Below are 19,431 nucleotides of genomic sequence, written 5' to 3' on the forward strand. Positions count from 1 at the left end.
AAATATTTTTAAACTATCACTTTAGTCGCCTTTGTATGGGACTATGCTATTGGGTCATTAAGGTCGGGCTACTTTCCTTGGTACTCTTATTCAGTCTAGCTTACTGCTTTCTGAACAACGGACATTTTCAATTGGCATAACCATCAAGCAAATTTGCTAAAGTCAGTGATCCAAAATCAAGTATGAAATTTTCTTTAATTGAACATACTCTTGCTTCGATTTTTATGACTATATTGTTGCCAATAGAGGAACTAGTTGAAGTGAAATTTGCTCTTTTAATATAACTTAATAATTTTTTTATTGAGTGTATTTCTTAGAGTCTTTTATTGTCTTTTCCTAAATAATATACTTTTTGATATTCTATAAATACCTGCATGGTATTACTTAAATCTTCAGAAGTCAATGCTCTTTTTTTTTTTTTCTTTCTATTATATTTCAAATGAAGTAAAACAGAACTTTCTTCTTGGTCAGCAGGCTTTTAGAATTTCTTTCAAGTATTTTTTTGTTGTTCTCAATGTCTTTACAGAGCGATTTTTCTTTACAGTTATCTTTTTCTCCTTCTGGCTTACATTATTCTATTTAGTCTGAATTATTTCTTCTCTATGCAGTTTACTGGCTTCTTCCCTGCCCCCCCACCCCCGGCTGCTTCACCTTTTATGCTGGATTTGATAGAAACTTCTCCATCAAGATTAATCCTTTTAAACACGAGTTTAAGTTTTCCCTATCATTACATTTTCTCCAAGCTACTAATTTGCCATCCCTTCTTGTGGAGTCCTACTAATCCAACTTCTTTGTATTGGTTTTATCTGTGTCCAAAGAGTTGCTATTTGTTTATGAAGTAAAAACTCCCCGGGAAGCGGTTGTGTTTCACAAAGTAGTTAAGTGCCTGGCTTGTTTTGAAGCATTGGATTGCTTACAAGTTAAACTAAATTTTATGTCACATTTAGCTGTCCCTTTTCTTACTTGAGGTAGTTCTTTGTGAATCAGGCTTACATGTCGGATGTTGCTTGGCACTTGCTGCCTCCTTTTTCATGAGAATGTTCCTGACTCCTTTCTTGGTATGGTAATTTTCTTATGTTCTTGTCTGCAGTATGAAAAGATAGATCTGTATGATAGATCAGCTAACACATTTTGTAACAGTAGATAGACAGCAAAAGTTTTAAAGTTTTGATGACTGGAAGTAAACACTATCCACTAAGTAAGCAGAGACTGTTACGTGCATCTCTTAAGAAGCTGATGTTACAAATATGTATTTCATCAGCATTGTGAATAAACTGGATATTTCTGATTTTAGTATTATTGCAGTGTTTCGGGTGTTTCCCTTTCCACATACAGAGATAGAGAACCATGAAGGGGAAAAACTAGAATAGAACCCTAGAGATGTGATTCCAGGAGGCATTGTTACTTTTACTGCTTCAGAACATGGTCTTGTCCTTCGTTTTATGATCTTAACCTTCATGGAGAAATATTCTGCATCTGTGCCAAATATTAGACAGGAAGATACTTAAATATGATGTAAAGGGCACCAGCAATGAAACACATAGGCCTACCATAGGCTGGCACAGTTACTTAGATCTGTTATTTTTAAGTGTCTGCATACGTTCAGATCGTTGTCCCTCATGTGAAGTATCAGCTGACACCTTTCTGAATTGAGCAGTGAAACAATAAATCCAAATAAATACACTTAAATTGTTAAGATTTACGAACAGTGAAGCAATGCACGTGGTAGTATGCAGAAGGTATGATGATGTGAAGCGTTACTGTGTTCATCACAGAAATCGCTAAAGAGAACCTAGTTTAAAAAAAAAGATACGGATACAAGCCAATTAACAAATAGATGAGACTTAATACACCTACATCTTCCACGTTTCATAGCTATTTCACAAAGTAAGTTGAATCCTACTGTTGTGGTTTAAGCCTGGTGGGCAGCTCAGCCCCACGCAGCCGCTCACTCACTCCCCTACAGTAGGATGGGGAGAGAATCAAAGGGCAAAAGCGTGAAAACTCGTGGGTTAAGATAAAGGCAGTTTAATAGAGAAAGCAGAAGTTGCACGCACAGGCAAAGCAAAATAAGGAATTCATTCTCTGCTTCCTATCAGCAGGCAGGTGTTCAGCCACTTCCAGGAAAGCAGGACTTCATCACACGTAACGGTGGCTTGGAAAGGCAAATGTCCTCCCTTCTTCCTCCAGCTTTTATTGCTGAGCACGATGCCATATGGTCTGGGATAACCCTTTGGTCAGCGGGGGTTAGCTGTCCTGGCACTGTCCCCTCCCATCTTATAAGTTTGTTATGTTCTTCCACTAATTTAAGTGAATTTCTTCTTCATAAGACAAGGATCTTTGACATAAAATTGCTCTTTCATTTTAGCCTCCTGTTTTATAATACTCCTCCCATAAAAAAATAGATTTGAAAAGTAAACTTTCGGGTAAAGTTTTGTTAAGAAAGCATATATTTTTACAGCACTGTTTCTCTGATGCTCCTGTCTGCATTGTTATCTAGAATTGCTGCAACTTGTTTGCCCTTCAGTCACCTAGTTTTGCTGTCCACCTGTCTTCCTTTTGACTAATTTTAACCTTACAGTTCCCTCAATGACTCCACGTGCCCTGTTCAGATGCTACGTAACACTTTGCTGCTGCTGCCTGACATCTGTAATCTTGTTTCACGTGTTTCTCTACCTTCCAACATTATTCTGTGAACTCTCTGATGATTAAATGTGCTTTAACGCAGTAATACATACTGTCATGTCTTTCTCACATAGCCACCGTTGTAACACTTGAGTCCACATGTGCCTCCTTCAGATGTGTTTGTAAAGTACACGTTTGATTTAGTTAGCTCCCCAAAAAGCGAACTTTCCTCATCCATTGCACTATAAAATCTGGTCTTGCAGTGTCACCATTTTACACCTTTCTTCTTTTTCTACATTCTTGTGTGTTGCTTCTTTTACTTTCCCACTCTGGTCTGCAAATTTGTTCTTTCCAAGAATTTAAATATAATAGAGTTGTCAGAGTATTTCAGCAGATTTTGGTCCATTTTTAAGAAGCAAATCCCAGAAGCAATTTGATGAGCATATACTTTTCAGTCCTCAAAACCTTACATTGCTGAAAAGTAGTTAAACGAATGTGTCACTGAAACATATTTGACGAATCTAATATGTATTGTTCTTTCTATGTTAGTTTGCAATAAAGCTTTCGGTTTTCAATTTTTTTGGAAGCAGTACATTCTGTGGAGGCTTGATAGAGCTGAATTCTAGGCCAACTTTCTAGGCCTAAGTTTGATAATACTGCTTTGAAATGTAATGATGCCAACTGTTCTGCCAGTGCATGTGGTCAGCAAAACCTTGTGACCAGTTTTTCATTGTAATGATCTTGTGAAGCACTTCTTTCTCTTTAGTCTTCTGTAAAGACAGTCAGTTGTGTTCAAGGATTGCAGATCACTTTAGTCCAAAGTCTTACTGTTTTTTGTTTTAAAGATTATGCATGGTAATAGGATGTTGTAACAGATTAAAGCTGAACATTAATAGAGCATTCATCTTCCTTGTAGAAGCCCAGAAAAAAAGCAGTGGAAAGCTCTAGTAACAGTGACAGTGATTCAGGCTCCTCCTCAGACACCTCAAGTGAAGGCATAAGTAGTAGTGACTCAGATGATCTAGAGGAGGATGAAGAGGAGGAGGACCAGAGTGCTGAAGAGAGTGAAGATGATGAATCTGATTCTGAAAATGAAGCACATCACAAAACCAAGAACAAGGTATGGCAGCTCACTCTGCTGCTTACAGTCCTGTCACTGAAAGCTGTTTGTGAAAAATTGACCTGTTCACGTTTGTACCAGTGAACAATTATTTAACTACACATTAATGAATGCTAAGAATACTCTTTTTGGTTTTGCTTCAGGGTTTTCTGTTTTTTTTTTTTTTTACTTCCTCTGTGTGCATGCATGTGTGTGTTGTTGTTCTTTATGGGCTAGGAGTTTAACAGACTGTTATTTTTGTTATAAAGTGGGAAATATGAAGAAATTAAATGCTGTGTGCTGATAGTGTATTGAAATACATCCTTCTATGGTTATTGCTTTGGCAGTTGCTCTTTTCCTGGTAGAGTGGTTCCTTTTCCTGGTAGCCAATAGAAGAACAAGATTGGAATCTTCAGTATCCTGTTATGCTTACAGTCAAAAATACATTTAAAAACAATGATGGTTTAGTACTCCTTCTCTGCTAAGCATTGTCTTCACATGCTGAAACTACCTGGGGAAAAAAAAACACTAAAAAAGAAATATATGACAAGATTGATTTTAATATTATTATTGTTCATCCTCTGCCAAGAATAGCATAATAGTTTCATAGGTACTGATGATGTGCCTTTTTTTTAAAGGATCTTTAAGTGATCTAATATGAACAGTCAAAAATACATATTTTGCAGGTGCTAATGCACAGTGGCGTAGCAGATACGAAAAATGATGGACAAAAACCGCATGAAAAGTCCCAAGAAAAAAGAACACACCAGCAGATACCTCTTGTGTCTGATTCCCAGACTCACTCATCATTCCAGTCCCAGCAGAAGCAGACTCAGGTTTTGTCACAGCAGCTTCCGTTTATTTTCCAAAGCTCTCAGGCAAAGGAGGAATCTGTGAACAAACACACAAGTGTAATACAGTCTACGGGATTGGCTCCCAATGTGAAACCTTTGTCTTTGGTACATCAAGCCAAAAAGGAAACCTATTTAAAACTCATAGTTCCTTCCCCTGATCTACTCAAAGCAGGTAATAAAAATACCTCTGAAGAATCTGTCTCTTTGACCAGCGATGCAAGATCAAAACGGGTGAGTGAAAAATCACTGTTTTTTTGATTATTTGTTACCTGCTTAACAAGATGCAACATTGTGCTATCAAGCTTTTTTTAAAGACAATGATTTAAAATTATATGTATATTTATTTTCATATCATGGGTTTTTTGACATGTTTTTAGAATTGATACAGATTTCTGAATGATGTATATTAACTAGATTGTGTGGGTAGTCTATGTTCTGAACTGTGGTGGTTGGTGGTTTTCTGTGTGGTTTTGGGGTTTTTTTTTTTTTGAAGAGCAGCAGATATGATGCTTTAATTTTAGAGATGGTTCCCTATACAAGTGCCCTGAACTATGCCGTAACATTTTCTTGGAGAAAAGTCATGTACTTGGTGGTGCATGTGCATGTATGCATACCCTAATGTATACATGATGTAATCATGACTTACTGTCACATAATGCCAAAAGTCATTAGTTTCCTGCTCATCGCATGTTGGAACTTCACAGCTCTGCTGAAAGCAGGTAGTGTACTGGTGAGAGTAACGGGTACGAAGAAAGCAAAGGATTTTGTCATGCATCTCTTAAGAGAAATGAGCAGCTAAAATCATTGTCAAAATAAGAAAAGTACTCATGGGTAAATTGTGTGGCCTGGATATTTTTCCTATGCTTCTCCTGGTTTCAGTTAGAACACTGATATAATACATTCCATATCTAGTATGTAAGCATGGCTTTGCTTTGTTTCAAGCTGGATAGTTTTAACTCAAAGTAATCAAAATTACCTATTTTAATCATGATTTTAAATGAAGTAGCTGAAAGCCTTTTTTAAAAAAAATGTTCGATTTAATCTTGGGGTTTGTTTGTTCTTTAAAGACAGAAGGATATTCATGCACTGATAGCTATTAAAACTCAATATGGCTATTGCAATAGATTTGATCTTCCTTTTTACTGGTCAGGACTCTACAATATGTTTACATGTGTCTGTCTTAACAGTTCTGTAGCTTACAGAAATTCTTTGTAGATTCTCAGTTTATTTTGTTAATAGTGATTATGGTGACTAGTGATGAATTTTCATAATTTCTGTTCAGTTAGATTTGAATGGGGACTAGAAGAGAATAAAAATCTAGCATTTTGGAAATGTTGAGGCTTGATATGTGTGTGTATATGTACATCTATAAATAAATATATGAAAAAGTACATTTACCAAGGCAAGTTTCATTATTAGAAACAAACTTTGTTTTAAAGTAAGTAGTACTGGTGAAGAGTAAACTGAACTCTGATTCTTAGCTAACTCACAGTCCTCAGTGAGGACTGAAAAATATTTTTATCACATAGTTTTTATTCCTAGACCAGAAGAGAAACACTATTTTTCCTCTCAGCTCCCAGTTACTTCATAAAATTCAAAAGCTAGTCATTTACCTGAACTAGTTAAATAAATTATAATTATGAAAACATATGTCTTTGCCATTGGAAGAGACTTCTGCTGTCAAATTTAGGTTATGAGTCTTCAGCTGATGATACATCACACTTTTAGTGGTTTGATTTCTTTAAAACTTTTACTGGAAACATGCACTGTGTGAATATTTATTTTATAGGTTTTCATAATTTCATACTCAGTTTTAAATGTTAGTAATTATTAATGTTAGTAATGTATTGTATTTGACTTAATATTTAAAAATTGATTTAACATGTACCATCTTTATCCATTTTATAATTTTTTTTCCATCAAAGATGATGTATTTTCTTTTTCCTTGGAAGAGTCTTGAGACTAAAGACAGTGTAAGCTTTACATGTGTTCCCAAGCCACTACTGATTAAGTTTTACCTGAAGAACTTCCAAGTACTGCTTTTTCAGAGTTAAAGAACTAGCATATCACAATCCTTCTGAGTAATACCTTTTTCCCCATGGTTTTTTTGATAGAATTTTTCTATGCCAAGAGCCTTCTCTTGCTAGCATTGTAGCCATTAGCGTGTTGTATTTACCTTGTGCTTTAAAATGAACAGATTACTAAAGCTAGTTTCACATTCTCTAATGAGAGCTATATGCTGAAATGAGTAAAAAAAGCGAGGTTTTTCCTATGCTAGTACATAAAAGTAGTCTCTTTTTAAAAATGTCTTTTTTCAGGGTGCTTAATATCTTTATGAAACTCACTGTCTAGAGCAATATAGCAAGTAAAAAGCTTTTCTACATAATTTAGATCAGCTTCATCTTGAGTTCAATTTGTCTTTTCCTACCTGATTTACAGTGAAAACCACAAGAGACTTGCATAACTTGTAGTTACTCATCTCTTCTGTTGTAGCTAGCACCTACTTTTGACCTACAAAATAGCTTAGCAGATGTTTAAGATTTCATAGAGTTCACCTGCCTGAATACTAAAGAAAAAAAAAAAAATCCCCATTTTATTCCTCTGTCTTCTTATTTCTTTAGGAACAATATAAACAGACATTCCCAGCAGCACAGCTAAAGAAACAGGACTCATCTAAGAACCTGAAGAAGGTTATTGCAGCTTTGTCAAGCCCCAAACCAACATCTAGTTCACCAGCTCATCAAAAACACACATCCTTGGAAAACAACCATTCTAATCCATTCCTGACAAATGCACTTTTAGGTAATCACCAACCCAATGGAGTTATTCAGAGCGTCATCCAGGAGGCTCCTCTTGCACTTACTACGAAACTGAAATCCCAGACCAAGATCAATGAAAGTGTAGCCATTTCTAGTAGTGCCCCCTTTTCTTTGCCAGTAAACTTGAGTGCATGTGGGAAAAAACCAACTGGTAACCGGACACCTGTTACGCCCTCTACCTCTCCTGTGTTACCTGGTTCAGGAAAGGATAAAACAGTCAGCAATAATGCAGTAAATGCAGTAAAAACACAACACCGCCTTCATTCTGCAAAACTGGTGGTGGAGCAGTTCAGAGGGGTAGACTCAGATGCCCCCAGCAGTAAGGACTCTGACGACTCAAATGATGATGACGACGACGATGAAGATGAAGATGAGGACGATGAAGATGATGATTCTGATGATAGCCAATCAGGTGGTTTAACCTTTTTAATAGGAAAAGCGGAAACTTTATTTTTTGAGTGTTGAAAACATGCATTTCCCACCATATTTTAAAATGGAGGTAGGAAATTTTAAGACAGCATGGCCCACACAAGTGTCCTGCAGATATTCTGGAAGGTAGTACATGTCTCCCAGTCCCCCATTGTGTCATATCCAAAATCATGTTTTGGGTATTCTGATACTTGGTCATAGGGCAAGTATACTTTCAGCTGTCCTGGTAAGATGGCTCCACAGCCTTCTGGAAAGGCTGTCAGAGACCTGCCTTCCAGATCGATCACCCAGCCTGCAGCTCATGTACTGCTTGTGTGGCAAGGTGCCCAGGAGGGGGACGGAGAGAATAGGCTGGTTGATGGTTAATTATTCTGGCAGGCAGAGCCCATCTGCACAACAGGCTTCCCCAACCAGAGAGGGACTAAACAAAGGTCTTCAAATTGTCAAGAGTGGCAAGAAAAGCATGTTTCTAGGCTTCATTCAGGGGCACAGTAGTCAGTGAACAAGATTAGAGAAAAATACTAGGACAGTTGTAAGGGCTGCAGTGTTTATAGACTGTTCAGACTGCTGTTTTAAAGGCTCTTCAGCCATTCAGAAAGGCAAGGCCTGTTAAAGAGTGGATTGTATTCCCAGTCACTCCTTTCTCCCCTGTGTGTCAGTATCCCTTGGGTCCAGCTCCACCTTCATCATTCTTTCCTCCCCCCCATCTACACACCCTATACTAATCCTCTTTTTTCCTCACAGCTGTAGCCTATCTTCAGTTCCTTATCCTGTCTACCCTTTACTCTTATCTCTAACTCTTCCTTTGCCCAGATTGCCACACTTCCAATTCTGACACCTTCCAGCCTGCACCCAGTTCCATCGTTTGCTTCCTCTTCATGCTAGATTTCACAACCTGTGACATGCCCTTCCTGTGATAGAGTTCACGCATTGCCTGGCTCGCAGGGGGTGTCTTAGCTGTAGCTCCTTCTAGGGTAAACAGTCTCTTAAAATACTGCAGCTTCTGTCTCTCATCTCCTCGTGGAAAAACAAAGAATTCCATCCGAAACAACAGTGCGTTGTCATGCAGAATTACTTCATGCTGTGATATTTGTAGCAATTTTAAAGTTTAGGTAGTTAATTACAACCTTCTATTTATACTCAAGGGATGTTATTAAAAAAAAATTGAAGTCAGAAAAGCTGCTTATTTAATAAGACAAAAGACTTTGCAAGTGTTAGAACTCAAATGTATTTGCCATTAGTTATCAAGTCATAATGTGCCTTTTGCCACACTTCTTTTTAAACAGAGTCTGACAGTAATTCTGAGTCAGATACAGAAGGGTCTGAGGATGAAGATGATGAAGATGATAAAGATCAAGATGAGTCGGATACAGACACTGAGGGAGAAAAGACTCCACTGAAACTGAGTAAAACTTCAGCCTCTGTGAAGAGCTCTGCCATTGGTCTTGCAGCTCATTCCACCCCACTTAATCTCCAAGTAGCAAAGACCCCAAGCTCTGCGCCAGCTGCCTTATGTCCCGAGTCCCAGCCTGCGGTTTTTCTTGGGACAGCACCATCTACTCTTACACCAAGTACACACTGTGGTATCTGAATGTCTTTTGTTATTGTACAGTATAAGTACAGCTGAGTGGCATGTGTTGTAAAAGTAGTTTAGACACTGGTATCAAGTGGTATCTTGATATAAAGAAATTTTTTTACAGTTAGAACAACCACTCACTGGAACAACCTCCCCAGGGATCTTGTAGAGTCCCCGGCACTGGAGGTTTTCAAGATGCAGTGGGACAGGGTGCTAGGTAATCTCATTTAGGCTCCCTATCCCACAAAAGGTTGGCCAAGATGATCTTTTGAGGTCCCTTCCAACCTGGGCTATTCTGTGATCTTTTCACGGGTGTTTGCAACAGCCATTAAAATCAGTCAGCAGAATTGCAAGTTCTCAAGACCTGAACATTACACTTAGTCCAGGACATTTTATCTCATATAATTAGTTGAGAAAAGGTTGGATGAAATAGCCAGAGTTGATATTTATTACATTAAAACTTTTCATTATTTAGTCTTTGTTATTTACCATTTTATTCTAAACTAATTATTTATTTCTATGCCTTATAGTTTGCGTTCTGAATTGTCTATTTCTGCCCCTTCCTCAACAAATTTAATAATTTTTAGTTAAAATACAACTTCATTCATTATTATTTTAAAATTCTCAGTAGAATTTATGGATTTACGTGCAAGGAATTATTTTTAAAAGGTTCATGAAAAGTACGTTTAGCGTTTGCCTGATGTTATATAGTGTTTATAATCCTTCATTTGGTGACTAATTTGTAAGATTTTGTAATTACTGCTACAGAAAAGGCATTTTTGAAAGTCACTTCTCAATTTGCATGGTAACAGTTAAATGAAATTGCATATGTACTACTTTGAATTAGAAATGTGATACTTAATTAACATGCAAATAAGTAGATTTTAAATGGGGGCATCCACTTATAAATTGGTTTTTATATTTGGATTCAGTGGAATAGGAATTTCATTCCACGTCGTCAAGGGTATTAACTTGGAAACGGTGTAATGTGATCTACTTCATATTTTTCCCAGAAACAGACCTATTAATTGCTCAATTTGTAGACGATTTCCCATGCATTAAGAGTAATCCAGATTGTTGAAATACAAAGTTAATTTTTTTTCTCAGGAATCTGTGTTGATTTATGATGTTTTGAAAAGGCTGATAGCCGATTTTTGTCTGTTTACGGAGGTGGGAGGTAGAATAAATTAATTTTTTGTCCTTGTTTTAGATGTAGTACTTTTTCCTAATAAGAATCACTGTAATACAATGAAAATCCTTTTGTGTCCATTTTACCTCAAGCTGGTCAGTTCCTGAAGAGGGCTTGTGTCTCTTCCCTGTATCTGTTTTTCACTGGACAACTCATTTTTGCAATTCACTTGTATTTGGACAAGCAGTTTCCCTCCCTCCACTGTGACTATTAGAAGTAACGGAATAGTCAGTCACGGTAGTTTAAGACTGCAGACATGTGTCCGAGAAGTTTGGCATCTGAGCATGGGCAGTTCCTCAGTGCTTTCTGTAGGAGGACTCTTAGCAGTTGCTTTCAGGTGGTGCAGGCGTCTCAGTTGGAAACCTGCGCCATCGCACCATATGGGACTCCTCCTGGCTGCAAGAGGTTGGGGCAAGTTTCAAGGGTTCAGTCTGATAATTATACTTTCTCGTGCCCATTGCCCCAGGGAAGAGATACGTCACATTCTTAACACAAGGTCCAAACTACCTTTTTGAGAAACGCGTCTCTGTACATAGTTCATGTCCTACAGTTCTCTCAAAGAGGCCTGAGAAAAGTATCAGCCTTTTGGCACTCCCTAAAATCCCACGTTTGGCAATTGTCTCTATCATATTACTGATTCAGTCTCCTAACTAGCACTGAACACAACATCTGTTTGAACTGTGAAAAGCTGGAATAATCCTGAATTTTTTCTGCATTTGGCAGTTGACCACAATCTATATGCAGTGCTCTTTGAAGGCTCAGCCTATTGTAAAGTATGGATTTTTAAAGTAAAGAGTGTTTCCATTTTCATCTTCTGTACTGAAAGAATTTAAATATGGTCTACTATAGAAAAACAGGTGTGCAAGGAATTATTTTAGCAATATCTGAGAGGGCCAAACAAGGCAAGCAGTTCAGTATGGCATAATTAGGTTTTCTTCTGTTTACAATTTTAGAAGAGGTTAAAGGAAACTTAGAGGAAAATGTATTTCAAAAGGAAAATAGTTACATTAATTTTCTTGGTACTTGAGGTATGTAATGGCTAGAATGTAAAAATGATTTCTCTTTTGGTTTGGGGACCTAAGGATAAAAAGTATATTTTAGAAACATGTTTTCATTTTTTAAATTCTCTTAGGTGTTAATCAGAAATTCTGTTTTAGGTATTTCAAAAAGACGAAGAGTAACAGATGAACGGGAGCTGCGTGTTCCTCTCGAATACGGGTAGGTTATGAATATACTTGATATTCCCTAAAGGGAGATAATGCCTTCAAAAGTCAGTTGGTAAAGAAATGACAGTTTAAAATTTGTTGAGGCTGAATAATAAGGAAAGGGCTTCAGCGGTTTAGATTTCCAACTCACAGTGACTGTGGATCTCTTTAAAAGTGTCAATATATTTCATGTGTCAATTTTTGTGCATCAAATTTGCTCTTTTGCAAACATGGTCTCTTAGCAGTTTTGCCACTGGAAACTAATTCTGATGGTTAGATCTGAGCCAGTATAGACTCCAAATAACTCTCTGAAATATAGTTCTAAGCCATTTAAAATCTGGTAATATGTAAGTAGTTTGATACAAATAAATCCGAATTTGGACCATCTACATAATAAAAATGTCTGGGTTTGCCTATTTGTTTTATGATATGCTTGTCAAATTTGAGATATGTGCCTTTTTCCTTTTCTGTAAAAATCTTAAATTGACGTTAATTACTTGTTTTTTAAAAAGTGTATTGTTGTATGCAACTATTTCATATTACTCTAGCTGGCAAAGAGAAACCCGAATAAGAAACTTCGGTGGTCGTCTTCAAGGAGAAGTAGCGTATTTTGCACCTTGTGGAAAGAAGCTGAGACAGTATCCTGAAGTAGTAAAGGTACATTCCATTTTTTAACTTCTGCGTTCTAATGCTACTAAGCATGCTTGCAATTAAAAAATGCCGGTTTTTCCCTCCAATAAAGATACTTATGTCAAAATATCCTGTGATGTGAGGCATAATGTATCTCAGTCTGTTACTGATTTGATCTCCTATAAATGCATATCCCTTTGATAGAATATGCAAAACATTACACTCACAAAGTTAGCTGTACATCAAAGCTGGGTTGTAATTATTTACAAGCTGAAGTGGAAAAATATGTGATTTTTTCAGTATCTCAGCAGAAATGGAATAATGGATATCTCAAGGGACAATTTCAGCTTCAGTGCAAAAATAGGAGTGGGTGACTTCTATGAAGCCAGAGATGGACCGCAGGTATCCACTTTTTAAAAGTAAAGTCTTTGATCCAAGGAACATTAACTTAAATTTAGGTGAAGTAATTTTTGCTACAGTCTGAAGCATTGCCTGTTTTTAGCTAATTCTTTCTAAAAATTATGCATATTTCTTAATAGTAGTTATATTGAGATGCTGAGAGCGTGATCCTGGGCAGTGTGGAAGACCGCTCCTCTCAGTGATTTTATTAGGAGGTTGCAGGTGTTCGGCATGCCTTATGATCAGCTCTGAGCCTGGATTTCTCTAGTACAAAAGAACTCTGAACTACATATTTTATCGTAGTCAGTGTTCAGATATTGCTGACTAAACCTCTTATTTCTTCCTTTACTGTATAAACTTAATACCGATAGTAATTTATGTGTATGTGTTGAATCACATTCTTTTCATGTATTCGTGTGCGTGTTATATATATATATATAAAAAAACATGTTTAAATACAAGTGTTTCCTGTGTCAAGAATATCATCTGAGCTTCCTGAAGCATGAGATTTTTAAGGGAAGAAATGCTGAGTTATACCAGTTATGCTTTACAGTGGTAGAACTGTTAGCCTTTGTGTAGATAAACCACACAAGGGTAAGTAAAATTAGAATTTAAGGAAATTAATACTGTGTTTTGGTCATGTTGCCATTTCTTCAGGATGTGCACAAAAGGTTTTGAACTTTTGTCAGTTGAATACATTTGCTTCTTTAAAAGATAAGTATCCTGAATATGTTACTACAGGAATGTGGACAGGCATCACGCTCTCAGCAATCTTGAGTTCAGGCTCTAGTTAAGTTTATGTCCTTGTGATACCCTGTAGAAATACATAATGTTTACATAGTATAAATTTGAAAGCAATAAAGACTGAGTTCATAGTAAGCAGCTACTTCTAGGTGGTACTTCCTGATTCCTGGCTTACCGGAAGCTCAAAGACGGAACAAGATGCAAAGAAAATTATCTAAGGGCTAAATCAGTTATATTGAAGAATTACCTATAGCAAGCCAAAAATACATGGATTATCTGCTTCTGATAGGGCCTGTGTTTCTCTCTCCTGATACACAACCAACCAGATATTATGGGTTATTTGAAGCAGTGATTAACTGCTTTAACAGAGAAGCGTATCTGGCAGAAGTGGGCCATGAAATAGTAGTGTTAGAGGAATGTTTGAAACTTGGCAAATGCGGAAATTCAGTGACAGGACCTGGAGGCTTTAAACTGCTGTGGTTTAAAAAAGTAAGTGTGAGTGTGATTGGGGGTGATGGAGAGGGCATGGGTCCTTACGAGCTCTAGTAACACGGATAGGAATACTGCATCAAGTATTAGGTGGAAGAGGGTGTTGTGGAGTGATACTGAGCTGTGCCCTAACATTGCATCTTGCTGGCTTCAATTAATATATAACAGCAAGAGTATCCATCACAGAATCACAGAACGGTGTAGGTTGGAAGGGACCTCTGGAGGTCACCTTGTCCAAACCCCACTGCTCAAGAAGGGTCACCTAGAGCCAGTTACCCAGGACCATGTCCGGACAACTGTTGAACATCTCTAAGGTGGGAGACTCCGCATCCTCCCCGGGCCACCCGTTCCAGCTCTCAGTCACCGTCACGGTGACAAAGCGTTTCCTGATGTTCAGGGGGAACCTCCTGCGTTTCAGTTTGTGCCCACTGCCTCTTGTCCTGTCACTGGGCACCTCTGAAACGAGCCTGGCTCCGTCCTCTTTGCACCCTCCGTCCAGGTATTTATACACATTGGTGAGATCCCCCTGAGTCTTCTCTTCTCCAGCCTGAGCAGTCCCAGCTCTCTCAGTCCTTCCCTTTGCAGGGTCATTATGTGGTTAGAGAATACTTGACTCTTTATGCAGCTCCATTCAGATCCATTTTAGTTGAAGAGGAAATATCAGTAAGGGCAAAATACAGACTTTTTAACCTGGATATAACTCTCTGGGAGTAATTGCTAAGTCATGGTAGACATGGCACGCACTTTTTCTCCGATAAGATTTTGCATAAAGCTCTGAAAATAATGTAGGTTTACGAGTCTGAATGCTTGCCTAGGAAGGCAGCTGAATTCAGGAACAGGAAAGGAGGAAAGTGCTTAAAGTACTTTTTGCCATCTCCTTAGTGTGAAGTAACTCCTATGTACATTAGTCTTTCTCAGAGTATCTGATTATGGTGCTGCTTCAGAACAAATACAGTGCATCTCTGTAAGGCGTGAAGTCTACCTCTTTCAATTCAATTCGTAAGCTTACTGTTGTTTACTTAAGAGACTATTCTGTGACTAAGTATTTAGAAGCCCAAAATGTTTATTACAGATGCAGTAGAAATACCATACAGAACAGCCAACTATAAAATCAGCTGTCATACGCATTTGTAATGTAGTATTATTTGCTAGCTTCTCCAGAAACTGGAATTTAAAATGTTTGTCCTATTCTGAATTCTGCAATTCAATTTAGAAAGCTTTGTTATTAACTTTTTCTCACAAATCTAAACTGAAATTAGTGAGGATGTCTGCTTCTTGCCAAGTGCCTATGGTTTTGTTCATGAATTTGGTTAACAGGCTTCGAGCTTGATTCTGCTTCCACGCTTAGTTATCTGATGCCTTTTTGGCAAATGTCTTGATTACAGTACAGTATTGCAATAGATGGTAGATACCTGAAGGTGAGAAATTGAATTAAGTTCTCGCTTTGATTAGTTTCAACAATGAAACACAACATTTCACAGTGTTATTCCCATTTTTTTCTCTAGTGTTTGTGTAGTGAAGCTTAGATTTTATGGAAGCCTCTGATTCTCCTATGTTGGGACACAAACCCCGTATTTTTTCTTTGGAATACTGAAAATCCACAGAATATCAGATTGTACATTCTTTTAACAGAAATGTATTTTGGGTCAGATTTTAAAAGATATCTGAGCACAAAATAGAGAAGGTCAATTAACTCCTGCTTAACCCTTAATGGACCTCTTTCTCGACTGTTTTTATCTGGTCCTCTCTTATACTTGTGGAAACTTGTTGCATCCTCGGTGTCCTTTGGCAGGGCATTAAACAGTCTTCTCCCCATTCCTTGAAATGCCAGCTCCTTTTGCTTATTGAACCTTCTACTAGCTTAATTTGATGGCCTCTAGTTTCTCTTTTGGGAGGCATTAGGAGAATGTAATACACACCCATAGTCTCTGTGGCACTAATGATCGTGTAGAACTCTGTCTTTCTTTTCCGCATATTTGTTATCATTAGTATCAGTAACCATAGAAAATATAAATACAGATCACGAGCAATCTCCTTGGCAGGATCTAAGGTACTTCTTGAACTATGTCTGCTTTTCCTCCTTTTCTTTGAATTGTATTTTGCCTCCCCGCCAGCACTTGCAGTTTATGGGATAACATTTCCTAGGTTGGAGGTTGGTGTAGGTGGTAAGTACAGTATTAAATCTAGTTTACACTGCTCAAGAAACTGAACCTGTGATAAATTGTAAGTCAGGTACTAGACAGTGAGTTGAAAGTGTATGCCGAAGTAGTACTCTTGAAGATAAAAAATGAATTAACTTCTGTTTAAGTGGTAGAGGTAGCGACTTTGGATTAAAAAGTCCTTAGTGATGATGCATTGTACACATAGTGATATGGTCATAGTTCTGAACAGCTTGTTTTTAGGAACTTATCTAATAACAAAGCCCTTTGGAATATCTGTAAACTAAGTGTGAGATGTACTCTTGGGATGGTCTTAACTGGGAGTGATTCAGACTTCAAAAAAAAAGGTATTTTTGCAGATACTGATAGCTTCCTTGGAATTTGAATATTTCGTTAGCAAAATGCTATTTCTTTTGTCAAATCTTATAAAGTATTTGTAATTATGAAGAATAAGCAGAAAGAATTAAAAGATAAATTGTCAGAATAAACAAATAAAAATGTATTTTTTGGTACAGCAAATGTATTTTCAGTATTTTTGTGCATATAAATGTGAAAATTTTGGTAATGCAAATGTATTTTTTCTGAACAGATATTTAATTAATGTTTCATAAGTTACCGACTTTCATTCTTGCTTTAGCAGACACTTTCAAAATCTTTTACAAACCTTTTTACGGCAAATTACGGAGTAGTCTGGAAGGTTACTTAACTTAAACTTCCCCCCCGCGTTTTTCAAAAACTTGGGAAAATGGTAAAAGATGTTACAATTTTGAAATACTCACGTTCAATCAAACAGGATCGGATAGATTGTGCTCCTGTTCTGCTCAGTAGACTCGATAGGCTCTACTTTTTATCAGTTAAAGTAAAGCTATTTCTGTGTGAGGAGTAAATTGGGTATTTGTATTAACAAAGTATTTCAGTATTTGCTTTTGAGATTCCACCAAAAACCACTAGTAATAGTGAAAGAAAGGGTTGAATGTATTGCTGCATACTTTGTTTAGTTCGAGAGTATAGTTAACATAACTTTTAATCCAGGTAGATGGATTCTTAAAAGTTACAAACTTTTGATAGCTTCAAGCTGGCACAGAAATTAATTTTCTTGCAGTGGATGAAGGGAGAGCTAAATTGTACTAAATAAAACTTCAAGATTAAAATGAGTCTGTGTTTTTTTTAATCTCAGTTGTTGAGATCTACAATGCCCCAGAAAGCAATATTTGAAAATACACTACTGCCTTTGCTTGTTACGTACGTCAAAATTTCTGTAAACACTAACTGTTGGAAGACAGTGACTCATACATTGATGCATTTTGTTCAGTCATGTTGAGCAGTGGATTATGTGAAAGCAGAGTACTTATTTTTGAGTTTACATAGTAAGGAAGACTCTATTTTGCCTTTTAAAAAGGGTTGAGCAATAAGCGATTTGGTCAGAAACAACACAGTAGTGGCATACCTGCTAGGTAATAACTGTGTATGTCACTGAATAGTCTTCAAAATTTTGCATAGTGGTACGATTATGAAAGTTTGTGTGATAACTTCTTAATATATAGCTTCTGTGCCTCATCAAAACATTTTACTACCCAAATAGTACGTCACAGCTCTTGCATATTTTATATATATAACTTATTTGAAAATATAGATACATCTTGCTGTTCATGTTCAAGTGTCTTAGTTTTATTTTTCCTTTTTTTAATCTGTGTTTATAACACCTGCCTGTGAAATGTGTTGATTAAAAGGGTGTGCAGTGGTGTCTTCTGAAGGAAGAGGAAGTCATTCCCCGTATCAGAGCTATGGAAGGACGTAGAGGACGACCACCAAATCCAGACAGACAGCACTCTAGAGAGGAGTCAAGAATGAGACGACGCAAAGGCCGACCTCCGAATGTTGGTAGCACTGAATTTCTAGACAACACTGACGCAAAGCTTTTAAGAAAGCTTCAGGCTCAAGGTAAGAAGTGTGTTACTGTTTTCACAAACAGAGGGTATCAGTATATAGAGAGTTAATGTTTTTTTCTAAAGAGGAGTGATGTGGTTCACTAGAATATTAGTATACAACATTGTATTTGGAAATTTGTCACATGCTTTTATTGAAGCCTTTTTCTTTTTCAAGATCAGTAAATGTGTATATGATTCAGAGGAAGAAGCGTGTGTGTAAATGCTGTCTAAGAGCTTACTCGATAGCTACTTTATTTAGATTTATAAAATCTAAAAAAGCTGAAATCCAATAATCTGGTTACCACTTATGTGGTTTTTTGAATTGGCAAAAATTAACAAATCTTTTTTTCCCCTGTATTAGTGCAAACAACAGTGGACCTAGAAATTGAGAACCACTGAAATTAGCACTTCTGTGAAGCTTTTGGCTGTTCCAGGGAAAATACTTCCCTTGTGAAATCCCTGAGAGTGATAAGATTTAAATGCCCGTAAGGTTGAATAGGATCCTGTAATAAGTAGTAGCAATGTTGACAGTAGAACTTCAACAATATCAAGTACTAGTATATATCAAAAGCATGAGGGCCTGGTTTTAAATAAACGTCAGGTACATGACTTCTGAATTTTAGTTCTTTAGTCCATAACTGTATCGTATTTTCTGAATGCATCTATTCCAATATGAAAAATTCTTACAGCCCAGGAGTCAGAATGTTTGTTTTAACTTACTTAACTGTTCTTTCATATGCTGACTGTGGACATGTTTGGGTAGCTACGTTGTATTTTGCATAATATCCTTGCTAACATTACATGTGCCTTTAATATCTGCCTTGGTGCGATTCTTTGCATCTTTTTCCTTTGTTGCCTGCAAAGGGTACTGTTCTGTATAGATACAATTAAGGGATGCAATGGTAATGCTTTGGACACATGGACAGAGAGAAGGCAGTTTTAGAAATACCTTAGTATGTGGTATGTCTTGTACAGCTATTTTACCTGTGTGTTAAGGTCATTGCCACCTTTTCTTCAGTTTGAGAATTAGGAAACTTAAGTGTCAATTGCTGAAGCATTGTAGCATTTGCTGTGAGACTGTGTATTTATTGTTGAGAAATAGTAACTGATTCCAGAAGTCTTTTCTTCTCAGTGGGAAAAGATAAGCCCTAGCCACTAAGCCATTTTGCTTCACTTTGTATCTTCCCTTTCCCTATATTGGTCACTGTAAGGGGTGGGGGGGAAATATTTAGGAGCACTCTCCCATGTCTATTTTCTCACCGCACACTGTAGCATTTAATAAAATG

At 37.1% G+C, this 19,431-nt stretch overlaps 1 protein-coding gene across 1 annotated transcript in view; it reads left to right on the forward strand.

The window, feature by feature from the left end:
* The window catches only part of BAZ2B (bromodomain adjacent to zinc finger domain 2B), a 79,674-nt gene that overhangs the window by 16,552 nt on the left and 43,691 nt on the right, over window positions 1-19,431 (forward strand). The window contains exons 4-11 of the mRNA XM_059820332.1: window positions 3,542-3,745; window positions 4,411-4,809; window positions 7,200-7,809; window positions 9,113-9,409; window positions 11,749-11,809; window positions 12,345-12,453; window positions 12,727-12,828; window positions 17,948-18,158. Coding sequence (XP_059676315.1) covers window positions 3,542-3,745; window positions 4,411-4,809; window positions 7,200-7,809; window positions 9,113-9,409; window positions 11,749-11,809; window positions 12,345-12,453; window positions 12,727-12,828; window positions 17,948-18,158 — 1,993 coding nt within the window. The remainder of the gene's footprint in view (window positions 1-3,541; window positions 3,746-4,410; window positions 4,810-7,199; window positions 7,810-9,112; window positions 9,410-11,748; window positions 11,810-12,344; window positions 12,454-12,726; window positions 12,829-17,947; window positions 18,159-19,431) is intronic.

Source organism: Gavia stellata, chromosome 8 (genome assembly GCF_030936135.1).
Source record: "Gavia stellata isolate bGavSte3 chromosome 8, bGavSte3.hap2, whole genome shotgun sequence".
Taxonomy (NCBI): Eukaryota; Metazoa; Chordata; class Aves; order Gaviiformes; family Gaviidae; genus Gavia; species Gavia stellata.